Source organism: Musa acuminata, chromosome BXJ1-4, assembly GCF_036884655.1.
Source record: "Musa acuminata AAA Group cultivar baxijiao chromosome BXJ1-4, Cavendish_Baxijiao_AAA, whole genome shotgun sequence".
Classification (NCBI taxonomy): Eukaryota; Viridiplantae; Streptophyta; class Magnoliopsida; order Zingiberales; family Musaceae; genus Musa; species Musa acuminata.
The window spans coordinates 7948039-7961649 of NC_088330.1; the positions used below are offsets into that span (position 1 = coordinate 7948039).

General features: G+C 35.9%; 1 protein-coding gene across 5 annotated transcripts; it reads right to left on the minus strand.

The window, feature by feature from the left end:
• Nucleotides 1-670: 670 nt before the first annotated feature.
• LOC103981066 (protein-tyrosine sulfotransferase) lies at nucleotides 671-13296 on the minus strand. Of its 5 annotated transcripts, none has more exons than XM_009397653.3 (14): nucleotides 13112-13296; nucleotides 12803-12868; nucleotides 12119-12193; nucleotides 11273-11450; nucleotides 11104-11175; nucleotides 9460-9748; nucleotides 8126-8269; nucleotides 6927-7031; nucleotides 6687-6834; nucleotides 5956-6008; nucleotides 5815-5883; nucleotides 5523-5642; nucleotides 1926-2072; nucleotides 671-1197 (listed from the first exon to the last, which is right to left on the minus strand). In XM_009397653.3, the coding sequence occupies exons 3-14, from the start codon at nucleotides 12186-12188 to the stop codon at nucleotides 1057-1059; spliced, it is 1536 nt and encodes a 511-aa protein (XP_009395928.2). In that variant the 5' UTR covers nucleotides 12189-12193; nucleotides 12803-12868; nucleotides 13112-13296; the 3' UTR covers nucleotides 671-1056. The 5 variants fall into 5 exon arrangements, with proteins under 5 accessions (XP_009395928.2, XP_009395926.2, XP_009395927.2 ...); XM_009397651.3 differs by having other exon boundaries at nucleotides 12074-12193; XM_009397652.3 differs by lacking the exon at nucleotides 12803-12868.
• Between the last annotated feature and the right edge of the window lie 315 nt (nucleotides 13297-13611).

The following is a 13611-nucleotide window of genomic DNA, read 5'->3' on the forward strand; positions in this document are numbered from 1 at the left end:
TTTGGGGATCAAAGACTTGTATTCTTCTGCATAAGTGGTTATGCTTGCGATCTAAGTATTCTTGTTGCTGTCTCGGCATAGCAGATCACGGTTCCTTCGACGACTCGTGTTCACCGGGTGGATAATTTTGTTTGTTTGTTGCATGTTGATGTAGGAGTGTATTCACAGTAATTAATCGGCTTTCTTGTGGAGTGGCTTCCATATCCTTTTTTTTTTTTTTTTTTTTTTATTTCCTGTGTTCATTTTCTTACAGGCTGATATGACCATGACATTCCACCTGGAATAAGTTTCTTTTGGGCTGTCAACCTTGAGATTACGATGGTGACGACGGCACTTGTGCTAGTTCTTGTTGTCTCATCCGGTGTTGCTTGTTGTAGCCATCCGCCTCAGCAAGATTGTTTCAGCAAAACCAAGACAATTAAATCTGTGTCGATATGCTTACTTATGCAACTCTTCGAGTAATTTCTTCTGTGTCCAGAATTTGAAGTATCACTTTGATGAATCATAAAATGAGAAAATAACATTTAAGAGTATATGAATATATACTTAATTATCTGAGAAAAGATAAAAATAAAATAAAATCTTTAATAAAAATTATAAATAAAAAGTTAAGGATTATAGATTTAATATGACTTTTATAAATCTTAATGTGCAATCAATCCCAAATAAATTATATAATTAGGACTAATGATTTTATTGTTGACGTTTTAAACAAATCAAAACGTCAAATAACCATATATCAACAAATTATGTACCGGACAGGGCAGCTCCATTTTAATCCTGAATTGAGTGAACAAAGCTGGGTTTTACTCCCACCTTTTGGAAGTGGAAGAACAACACCGAAAAGGAGACGAGCCGCCCACAATGGAGATCTAACACAATAACGAGACCAACATATAATATCTGATGTAGAATTTATTGAGCTCTGTCGTTTCTCTTCTTCATTTGCATTCTATAATCTTTTTCTGCACCAGAAGTCGTTTCAGCATTCACAAAACTTCACACCAACCAATCCGACTTGTGCTTGAGAAGATTACACAGTTTGTCATCCTATCATCATTTCTTTACTTTGTTCGTCCTTCTCCCTGTTGATAGAAACAGCGCGATAAGAACAACAATCGCCAGCAATGCAATGACTAAGAGTGATTTCCAAGGTGGGCATCCATATGAGCCGCCACAAGCTACAGTCTGCAGGTCCTGCAGCATCAATGAAAACTTGCAATGTGAGCCTGAGCCAGACAATAAAAAATGCAGATTCATATTTTTTTGGCACATAGAACATTTCGATACATAAGATCAAGAAGAAAGAACTAGCAGCAGAAACAGGCACAAGTTTCAGAACACCATTTGGGCGAGTGAAGTTACAGACATCCAAGAAAAGCAGTTCATCAAAAGTCCAAGATTGATTCAGTTGCAACGTCAGCACTCTAAGCAGCGGACAAGCATGTAGAAGTAACAGCAAACCAAGAGTTGGGATTACAAGCTTACAGCAAAGCCAACCAATGCTGCTCACAATATTTTATTAGTGGTAGGAATATTTGAAGAACTACTCAAACAATGACAAACCAATAAATAGCTGGAACAATAATTGGATAGGCCGATATTATAAGCACTAATCTGAATTTGACATCTTCATATGGGCCACAAAAGCATGATAATCGTATATGGTGTTTTTCCACTTAAAATTAAAAAACTTCATGTAGTAAACCAGAATGCAATTCATCGCTTGCTGAAAGTCTAAGCTATACTGACAATCACCACCTTTAGCTATAATGAATCTTCTGTTACAGACGAGATTTTATGGAGTAAGACAAACTTTTAAGTCTACTTTCTTTGCAAAGCAAGGCAGCTGGAAAAGGAATTTTGAAGGACTAAGATTTGAGCATGTATGTATAGTTCTATATCAAGACTGTTCAGATAAATACCTCTGGCTGAATGAAAATTTCAGCACTTTGCATGATATGTTTCTCCTGCCGTATGAATATATTTTGAGCATGTTTGTAAAGTTCCACATCAAGACTGTTCAGATATTGGATTTGCTGCAGAATTGTTGCAGGAACAGATAGGCGTGCCTGAAAAATCCAATTTCCTGGTTGGTTACCATATGATGTGTATTATCTCACTTTTGCAGTGGTGTGAATAATAAAACAAACCAAGAAGGAAATCAAAGTAATGCATAGGAGCACAGGAATATGCTGGTTTGCAACATAACCTATCACGATTTCATGAAAAGTATCAACATAAAACATAACAATCTTGATTCTAATGAAACTAATCATCATAAATACACAGCGTAATAATAGGAGATGATCAAAATAAATTGAAAATATAGAAAGAAAAAACAGTTATTTGGACCTAGGTACTGATATCAGATGCAAATATAGATCTTAGTGTCAAACACGACTACTATTCTAGTTAAGGATACTAAAGTATGATTACAAATTAAAATGTTAACAAAAGAAACAATCAATATATTTGAATACCCATTCATTATTTTATATATTTCAAAATGAGTTTTGGACTGATAAATGTTACTCTTCTTTTGTTTTGTTATTTTTGTTGTTGGATTTGGATGATTGAGAGTTATAATACTGTATACCAAGATTCACAATTTCTTATATTGGTAGGGTACCAATCAGGGCTCCGACTGGTACCATACTTGTCCAGACTGATGAACCGAGTGTCGGTATATCGATACGTATCGAGTTTTGGTAAAAACCTAAAAAAGCTGACAAAAATAAAAGAAAGAAATTGTCAGCCTGTCACAGATGGTATATATCAGGCATACTACTCAATCTATCATGAACCATACCGAACCATGTTGAACAGTATCATAACCTTGCTTTACATATGGTTAAATATATGTAATTTGAGGTTTTAGTGATAATCTTTTTTATTATGAAATGATATGAAACTCATATATTATTTAAATTTTAATCTACTAATTAGTTTTTCCTTAAATATATATTTTTAAACTGGTGAGCGTCTAGGTTCACTCAAGCAATCACCTAGACGAGCCCCTATGCCTCACTCATTTTAGAACCACGACACCTTTTAGCCAATTAATGCCTAACACCTTTGACAACATTGGCTCAAACTATTTTTCAAACCATTTCTTTTGTTTTCTCTTCTCTTTTTTCTTTATCTTTAGATATTGGGAATCCCCTCAATAATGAGTCAAATACTTTCTTCCTGTTGTCTCCCTCCCTTTTCCTTGGACCCATCAATATCTTTTTATTAGGGGTGTTAAAACCGAACCAAACAACTGAATTGAACCCGAATCGGTTCATCAATAGTTTCGTTTTGAAGGCTATAAACGGTCCCAATTCAAAGTTCTCTTCTTCAATTTGGTTAACGGTTCCAACAAAACCGATTTTACAAAATTCCTAGGGTACTTGGGTTTGAGGTAAACCTTGGTACAATGATAAGGTTGCTCCTTTACAACTTGGAAGACTCGGGTTCGAGTCGTGGAAACAACCTCTTTGAATACTTAAAGGTAAAGCTACATACATTGACCCTCCCCAAACCCCACATTGGCGGGAGCCTCGTGTACTGGGTACGCCCTTGAGTACTTGGGTTCCACAAATTGGTGATTAAACTACGGATACAATAGCGATGTTGGCTCAATTTCAATGCCACAATTTCACAAATGACATGGGCCCAATTTTACTTATCTTGTTATGTTGGCCTAATTGGACCAAAATTTTGGTTCAGTTCATCGAAGCAAACCGATTCATTTAAAAAATATATTTTTAAAGAATTGCTTGAAATTATAAACCAACTAACCGGATTAACCAGTTTTGAACACGTTCAGTTGGGAAGGTCCGAATCAGTTCCGATTCAAACCTACCTTAGTTCAGCTAAGTTCGATTTGATCCTTAACAATTCGGTTCAAACCAGTTTGAACACCTCTGCTTTTTATTGTGGCAAGTAGCTGCAATGCCAACAGCAAAAATGACATCAATTGACAATCAGCTAGATATGGGTGATGGGGGCATGCAACAAGCTAAGTATGTTTCTTTTACTTCCTCTGTCATTTTCTCGTCATCCCCAATCATTCTCTTATTCTTCCCTAGTGATCAGATTCAGGCAGAATAATTAGGAATGATCATAAGTCAAACAACTCTGGGCAATGACGAGCTGCTTTTTGGCTCGCTCCAACCTAAGAAGCATGGGCACGTGCTTTTGATAGACGTGTCCATGTTCAACATGTGTCAAAACACATATACATCATCGACATGGCCGGACACATGTCACACATGTCCGGTCGTGTCTTTATTTATTTATTTTCATTTCTATTTGTGGGCCACGACAGCACTTCCACTTCGCTATTGCACGCTTCGGCACGTAGAACTCGCATGCAGTGTTGCACTCACGATCCTCACGAGGGCCATCTACTTCGGATTCTGCATAAAGATGGATCACCGACCTCGCAAGGAAATAAATCTAGAAAGAAATTTAAAGATTATCATAAGGAAACATATATCAATTATATCTGGAGATTGTTAAATATTATTTGAGGTATTCAACCCTTATTTTAGATACTTACATTTAAATGATTTTAATTTTTTCAACTTCAATGATGATATTTATTTATTCACATTGCAGAATTTATAAAATTTAAATATAAATATTTTAAAACTTATATTAATTGAATATTTTATATATATTAAAAATTACATGTGTCCTTGTTGTATCTACGTCTTGTCATCTCCCTATTCTATGTCCATGTTTGTTCTTCTTAGGCTTCAATAGGATCCAACTCAAATCCCATATGAAAACCTGTGTCATGTTAAATTGATGAGTATGATGTCTTCTCTGCCAAGTCCAAGCACCCTAGGGAAAAAGAATAGAGTTAGAAATGTATAAGGATACTCGAGTCAACTCCATGACCTATTTGCTAAATCAAGATCCCACTTTTACGCGGTAAGATAATCGACATAATCTACAAAGAAAGGAGACAGAGCAAGAAGATAAAATGTCATCTTCAACCAGGTTTTCTGGCACATAATTGCCAAGGCACCATGCATAAAAGCAAGGTTCGCAATACCGTATCGTACCGGTATTTTGACCTGGGCTTGGTACCGGTACTGGTACCGGTACCGGTATGGTATACCGAGCGGTACACCCAGGTATGCCGAGTACTGTAGCATTGGTACAGTGCTACAGTGCACTCGGACCGGTAATAGACGATCCACATACCGACAACCTGTCGGACCAGTACATACCGCCATACCGGGCGGTACGGTTCGGTATGGCAGACCCAGCATAAAAGTACCATGACATCTATGCCAATGCTAGTCATATAGCTCTCAGCTTCCTAGAAAAGAACACTTCTGACATTGTAAATAATTTTGATAGGTTAAGATAACCAGACTGACTGCTCTTGGCACCTGACCTTCTACATCATGTCAATTCCTAGGCACTTAAACCAATATGCAGTAAGTTAAATAAAATAAACATACGCAAGCTTAATGCACAAAATCATGATTCATAACTTCCTACGGTATCCAACAACCTACCTTTTTTGAGAAGTTCGCAGGAGCAACTCTTTTAAGAGACAGAGTCCGGCGAGATGCCTGGGTTTTTCGTAAACTGGAAATGCATGTTTCATAGATCTCCATCAACCTTCCAACTGTCATCTGACAATGGTGAATATATTACTCAAGCTAGCAGAATAAATACCAAATGCCAACAAAGATAAAGAACTATCATTGTATTGGCAGAATTAATAAAAAGATATCAGCTTGATATTTCCAATAACAAGGGTATGAGAAAAACTTTATACAAAATGAACTTTCAAAGTACTATTACATTCTCTCTTGCAGGTTCAACATGAGTTGAAGAAGGAACTTCACTGTCACTTTGATTGTTGGTGCTACCCTATCACAAGAAAAGAAGGATGTAAAAAGATCATGAATTGTCATGCTTCATAAAAAGACTATCTAGAATTACCTCAATCTGGTTTAAACCATCAGCTTCAGAATCTGAAAAAGAGGAGCTTGGTTCTGTAAAGAAGGTTAAACTGTATAAGAATTCCATGTATTTTTGTCCTTCTGGACTCATTTTATATAAAAACTGTTGACTATAAGCATTCTCAAGCATAGATGACAAGTGCAACCTATTCTGACTTGTGTCAGGTGGCACATGTACAGGGATATGGTCTGTGCTGATTTCAAATCAAATATTCCATCTCTGCCACACTATGGTTGACAACCAGACGAAGAAGGAAAAAGCCTCAACACCTCGAACTGTCTCTCATTGGAGTTTAATTCAACCAAGCACTAATAGTCATTTAACCATTGTAGCAGCGAACAATTGCAGTTATAGTTTTCCTATTTATCAAAATTAAATCTCTCATAAAAATGGAATACCTGAATAGTAATGGTTGATTTGAATATTATTTACTGTGTTGTCACTGTTATTTGCCATTATATAAATTTAAAGCAGTGTTCAGATAGGGGAGAAAGAACTCATCATAGACAGGTTGTTACATCCCCAAGGAACATCCCTTGTACTGATTGGAATTTCAACTTCTAATTCTCATGTCACTTAGTTGTGCTCATAAACAACAGCATTCATCTAGCATATATGATTAGCACCATAAAAGCACAGAGCATATAGACATAAATACGAAAATTGTGATACTCCATGACTAAAAGTAAAAAATCAAGTTTCAGGTGTACCAGTTTGGTTGGAAGTTTCCTGCTTGAAGGTAGAATTCAAGGCTTCAGACTGGGAAAGTACTTGTGCTCCAACCAGTTTGGCAAACATGGTAGCAGATTTCCTGTGCTCTTCAGTGAGACCAACATATAGCATCTGATCCAACCTATGCTGTAGCATTAAGTAGCTGTGACTACCAGTAAAAACAAAGATTGATGCATACAAATCATAATAACAATGATATCAGGCCTCATTAAACGCACCTTCGCGACCTCTAGTACAAAATGGCCAAGTTCTGGGTGCTTCCTTACACAACTACGCACATGATGTGATTCTACAGCATATGAGTTGTTTGTTAGTCCTGCTACCTGACATATGAAACCACTGTATTAACAAAATCTGTACTGCACAACCCTCATGACCATGATCACATTATATTATCATATCAAAAAATTAAATTCAGAGAGGTAATGTCCCTCATCCAGTTAGTGGTACTGTGTGGATGCCCTACACTGTTACCTGAATGGCATTCCAGGACGTATTTGGAACAAAAAAATAACATTACAGTTGAATATTGAGCACATATCACAGAGTACACAACTCTTACAAGAACTAAAAGCAAAAAGGCAGACATCTTGAGATGTAAAGATCAGTTATCCTTTAAAAACAAAAAAAGCAAACGCGAGGAGAAAATGAAAAAAAGAGACAAAGATCATAATTAATGGCTTGATCAATCAACTGGCTCAATGTTGATGGAATGGAAGCTTCACCTACTAATACGTAAATATGACAAAGAAAAAGAAACAAATTTGCTTGGAATCTTTATCTGAAAGTAAATAGTTAAATCATAAATGAGGGTAAACCATCATTTTCAATTCAGTAGACGGGATCAAGCTACCACCTTCAAAAACTGTCAAAGGGCTACCGGAACAACAATGCTATGCTTCTGAATGAGTAAGAACCTAATAGGTAGTATTTTTTTCTTTTTCTTTACAGAACAGGTAGTAAAAATTGGCATTCTCTTTCTAATAAGTTCATTCTTTACCAATTTTGTGCTCTAAGTTTGAAACCTATATATAACATGCTCCAAACCAGTTAGGAAACTCAAATAACACCAGTAAGCCTGTCTATTTGCATTGCCACGAAGTCCCTTCAATTCCAGGACAAAAGGAATTCAAGTTCAACCAATCTAATATCTATTAATTCCTGAAGTTCTTTGTTTTTCAGAAAGGCAACATCTTCAGGTTACCTATATATGCAATAAAAATAATAACTAAATATAAATAAGAAAATAACATATCATTTGTAGAGAGAACAAACACAAGGATACTTTTTTTCATGAGCAGAAACAATGCCCAGTTGAAGAAGCATCACTGCAGGACATCCTATAAAGAAAAAAAAAAAAATGCAAGAACCGCAAGCAAAGATTAGAATGCTGCCAGCAGGTATTACAGCATCACACCTGGAAAGTAGCTCCATTGTGAATGATGTCATGAGCTATAGGGTCATTGATGAACTCATGTAAGGGCATAACCATGTCTTCCATGTCATATGGGTTACTGAATTCTTCAGTCTTTCTAAGTCTCCCAAGTTCTCTAGCATCCCTCTGTACAACATTTGACCACAATTGGTCAGAGAGATTTTCAGGCATGCATAGAGAGGTGAAGAAGAAATATAAGTTAAAGCTCCATGAAACCCATCTACAACATTAACTGACATTAGGTTTGTTGGCATCATTTGGTCTAACATATAGTCTTGTTAACCGTTTCTCGTCTAGAATCAGCATGGTAATTTATTTCAATATTCGGCTTATGTTGACCGTTTTAATTCCTACATATTTATAAATATGATCAGTTTATAGTATCTCACACAATATTAAGACTGATAAGATCGTGTGAAGCAAGGATTTAAATCTCAGTTTGAGACTAGTTTTGACAAAATCAATGTATCAGCATACTGGGGAGTATGATTTCAACTACCAGGTGATATAATGCATACTGATCGATGCTTACTAGTTTAACCGAGAACCAATATTGGACCATATGATCCAATACGCATCGATACCAATTTTTTTATTTTTTTTTGGGTGCTACTGAGCTATATAGGATGATATGATGCCCTGCATACCAGTACCTTAGATATGATAAATTATTCAAATCAATATCAGACCAAGATCTAAATCCTTGCTACATGGGACACCAACCCCTACCACTTGGTATCATGGAAAAAATTAAAAAAAAAACAAAACTGCAAAGAAACATGAATATAGACTTGTGCCTCCAAACAATGATGTCACAAGGACATACAACTTTTATGATTTACTTGTATATTGATAAAAATTTAAAAATGGAGCGATTACATTTTTGTATTTAAAGTGTGTGTGTGTGTGTGTGTATATATATATATATATATATATATATAATGTTTGTGTTTAAATTTACAAAATTCTAGATAAAGTGTTTGCCCTCTTACAGACAAATATTTTCATGCATCCAACTCCATTCTTATTTTTTGTAATTTTAGAATTTATAATTTATGACTCATACTAGATCTAATCTTAATGAAGTAAGATAATCTAACCACCAGGTTGCATCACAAAACTAACACCGCAGCTGAGTCATCTCATTGACCTCATCTGCGCCTGACCAGCCAAGACCAATATAGAAAGCTACTCGAGGATTTGGTAGTTATGTAGCTTATTTTTGTGCATGTCAGTAAAAACAACCTGAACAAAGAAGCATACTATCATAAGACAAGATAGGTAAATGTAGGCACCAATGGGTAAAGAATACACACCCGTGCAAATAAGTCCCCTCTCATCCAAGGAACCAAATACTTCCAAGGCCATATATCCAATGTGCTAACAGCACGAGATTTTGGGCGTATTCGTCTAGACATCTGGGCTACTGAAGTCAAATTTGGATGCACAAGAAATCTAGCTGCAACCTCCACAGAAAATTCATACGTGCTGAACACACGATCAACTGGATCTCTCAAAATTGTTACCACTGAGGTCATGTCCTTAGGCAGTTTGGACATCAAACTATAGTCATCATGAGTAACCACCAATCTGCAATTGGGTTTGCTAGACCACCAAATTCAGCTTATCAGAGCTAAAAAATATCAAGATAAATAAAACATATTATCTAAATGCTGTTTCTAAGTTTAAGAATCTTAATGTTCATAAAATTATTTCCAACAGACTCAGAAACTTAATAGAACCATGAGAGAATAGGTATCCAGAGCTCTTTTTTAAATTTTCAAACCACTTTGTTGTGTTTCACCAGAAAAAAAGAAGATAAAAACAGCATATTTAACTTATCCTACAAAATGTTTGCCATGAAACAATTTGATCACACAGGAAAATGAACACTTGCCTTGCTGCTGAGATTTTGACAAATTATATTGTCACAGATAGCTACTACAGCTAATATGTTGCTTTCCATTCTAGATTGTACATAATAGAACCATTAAATATGTCTCACCACATTGATATGTTTGACCTATTCTAAATTGACTGAACACTTTCCTGCAATTTGGCAACTCAAATTTCCATCCTGCTCAAAATTAAGGTGTTCCACTTAAAACAATGGTGAATAACTACAGCATTGAGATAAAAGCATGTTCATTGGAATGTGTTCAGAACCATGATAATGAATGACTGAAATCATACCGCTCAACAGCTCTAGCAAAAATCCTACTCCAAACTGGCCTCATCATACTTAATTTTCCTACATTGAATGCTTTTCTTTTCCTAAGAAGCATGACTGACACCAAGTCCTTGGCTATGTTATGGATCACTGATTTCAGCTGTTATTACAGGTTCCTTAAATTCCTTAGTAACTACTTCTATACATTCAGTCAATTCCTTCACTTTCTACACTCTAAACATTGTGGTGTCTTAAAGATATCCATAAAAGAGCCTTTTCATTATTCCATAGTGAAGCCTCGTACGAACTCTTTTTTTTTTTACCAGTTTCTACTGAAAACAACTTCAAATGGGTGTTCTTTTTATGCTTCATCACCCCATTGCAATACATGTACCACTTAATACATCAAGGACAATTCTTGTGAGTCTGTATGGCCAACTTTAATTAGCAGCTGATTTTCGGACAAATTTTGTCCCTTTTGTCATCCTGAGTAACTAACATCATGCAATCATAAACTCAATCAGTAAGTTAAGAACATCCATAGTTTGTTGTTCTTCAAAGATGATCCACAATGATGCTTCCTGCAAGCACTTGCTTATGTATTCTGCAGGATCAGATTTTTCCTATTTTAACTCAGACTATTCCATGAAGCTTGCAAGTAAAGCAGTAAGAAAGTTTGTTGGTTACTGTTGCAAAAACAATAATTAAATGTTTTTATGACAGAGTTTGGCTTCCTGTAGCTATTAAATGTCAATTAAAGCTTAAATTACCATGGGAAAAGGAGAACTACCTTGGATCAAATCGTAATTTATCATAGGAACGTGGGCATTCTTGAGCACTCGTATAAATTTTTCTCAAAAAGCTGTAAGCAATTAAATGAATATCAGAAACACAACTCGGTAAAAGCCAATGTATGATATGAACCAAGATACCAAGAAAAGAGAAGTAAAGGCACTGACCAATGGAAGTATGTCCGTCCCCCAGTTCTCGGAACATGCAGAAAAAATAGTATATCCTTTAGAGTTAATTCATCTTCTTTTATTCCTCTTTCACTTGAAGCATCTGCCCAATTTCTTACGACACTTTCACAGCGGAAATAATCATCTTCACTAGAAGACACAAGTAATGAAGCTGATACTGGCAACACATACAAATTTCAATACTCATTAGTCAGCACAGAGGCAAATCATGAATTATTCATCAAGAAATCAAAATGCTGATGATTGATTAAATAAAAATCTCAAGCAAAGAAAAATCAAATTTGATAGATTGTGGATGTTATTGTTAATATTAATATGATGCTTCGTTGTATCATTTGCAAAGTCAGGGAAGCATTTAAGATACATTCACCAACATATAAAAGGCCTAAATATTTCTGGCTACTCCAATACCTTCCTCTGAAAATTTTGAAAATATATACAAAAAGGGTCCTGTGCAATGAATGTCATACTGCAGAAGAGTCCGAATAGGTATAAAGCATATGATACCTCCCTTCAGTTGCATCCATCTTAACTTGCAACAGGCAAGACAATATAGTGGAATATTACTGTCCAATAAACTTCAGGAAATACTGCATAATGAAATATGCAATGCAAAAAGAGAAAGATAATGAAGTGGCATGCGATGAACATGTGCAACACTCATACATACAATAAGACTAAGCGCATGAATGTGTCAACATCATTAAAGAAATTTAGTCAAAGACAGGATGAAATGAACATAAATAACAGAAAAGAATGACAGTTAATAAAGCATATTACCAAAGAAGCCACGATAATAGACAATTGAACAATAAGACAACACACCCCAAGAAAGAAAGATCACCAATATGCCATATCTGTAAACACACGCCATTCCCTTACTTCCTGATGACATGATACCTACAGAAGAATAAGAAACAATGGTAAAACCATAATTATTAATTACATGTAGGATTAGATGGAACAGCAAACTATAAAGCATCAAAAAGTTTTGAATCCATCTTTGAACAATTATTATATTAAATATGAAAAATCATGAGAATCATCAAGTATGAACCACTGATTAGAGTTGGATTGAAAAGCATCACATGGGATGGAAAAATTAATTGGATAAATTTTGGTTTTAGATTTAGTTAGATTCATGATTCATCAGATGGTGCTCGAAAATGACATGTGATTATTTGATTATATAATGTGTGTAGTTTAATAAAATAGACTAACCTTGACGTTGATCTGATCAAAATATATTTCCAAAGTGCATCAGATGATGAACCCAAAGACTGTAAGCACTATATTCAATTTTTTTTACTTTTTTATTAAAATAAACTAACACTTCACCCCTATGTGATTTGTAAAGAATCAAAATTACAGTGGCATCCGCTGCTATCTTCAAAGACGCAGGCGGACAAACTTTGGGTCTGCTGTATAGTGTGTATAACAACAAAATCTCAATAGAGTAAAAGTTCTAGATCTCTTTTGAATAATTTAAAGGGCAAAAGGATTTCTCACTTTATCAACTGGGAGAATATTCTCAAGCTAAAACTTCAGCCAGGAGCTAGCTTCAGGTCCTCGATACTATCAAAAAGAAAAGAAGTCAAAGCAGAGAAACGAGGAAAAGATTGACAAAAGATGAGATAGACTGCAATCTTCCTCTACATATATCATCATGTCCACATCCACAAGCTGTCGGTGCAAAGTATCGTGGATGAAAAGAATCGATTTTTACGATAATTCAAAGAAGAAAAAGGAACAGAAGAGGAACAAAGGATCGCAGAGTAAAACAACACCGGAGAAACCCCAAGAAAGAGTCCCACCCACCCCAACAAGGAAAAAAGAGAGGTGCTTCCGTGAACTCTCCGAGGGCGGACGGCGGAACGTCGCTCCCGCCGCGCTTCCGGGGCTCTGTCGCCGCAGCTCCGTGGCCGCTCCCCGAGCTAAACGGAGAAATAGGGCTCGGGGAAATAGGGGGAGACGGGAGAGAGAAGAGGGGGCTCGGACAAGCACCCGAGTCGACCCGGTAGCCCGCAACTCCGAAGCATATAACCCCGGCGCGTCAAAACGGGCTTGCGTTTCTTCGGATCCGTTCATCCCGCCCCGATCCGAATCCGATTAACCATTGGATACAGGAATCTAAATCCAAAGAACCAGAAAGTTAATGTACATGGATACAATAATACACATTAATACTTAAATATAACTGTCATTACACAAACTCTTTATTTTTTTTTTCTAATTTAAATTTTTATATATGGTAAATATAAGTTATTATTAGCTTTCTAATTATTTTTCATACACTGATACGGAAGACATCTCATCGT

Excerpts from the sequence above, each read along its gene's own strand:
- LOC103981066 (XM_009397650.3), bottom strand. The coding sequence starts at position 12,188 with ATGTCATCAGGAAGTAAGGGAATGGCGTGTGTTTACAGATATGGCATA. Across the intron at positions 8,270-9,459 it reads GAGGGGACTTATTTGCACGG|AGGGATGCTAGAGAACTTGG; the intron begins GTGTGTATTCTT and ends AATGTTGTACAG. Across the intron at positions 5,884-5,955 it reads ATGGTTTAAACCAGATTGAG|GGTAGCACCAACAATCAAAG; the intron begins GTAATTCTAGAT and ends TTCTTGTGATAG.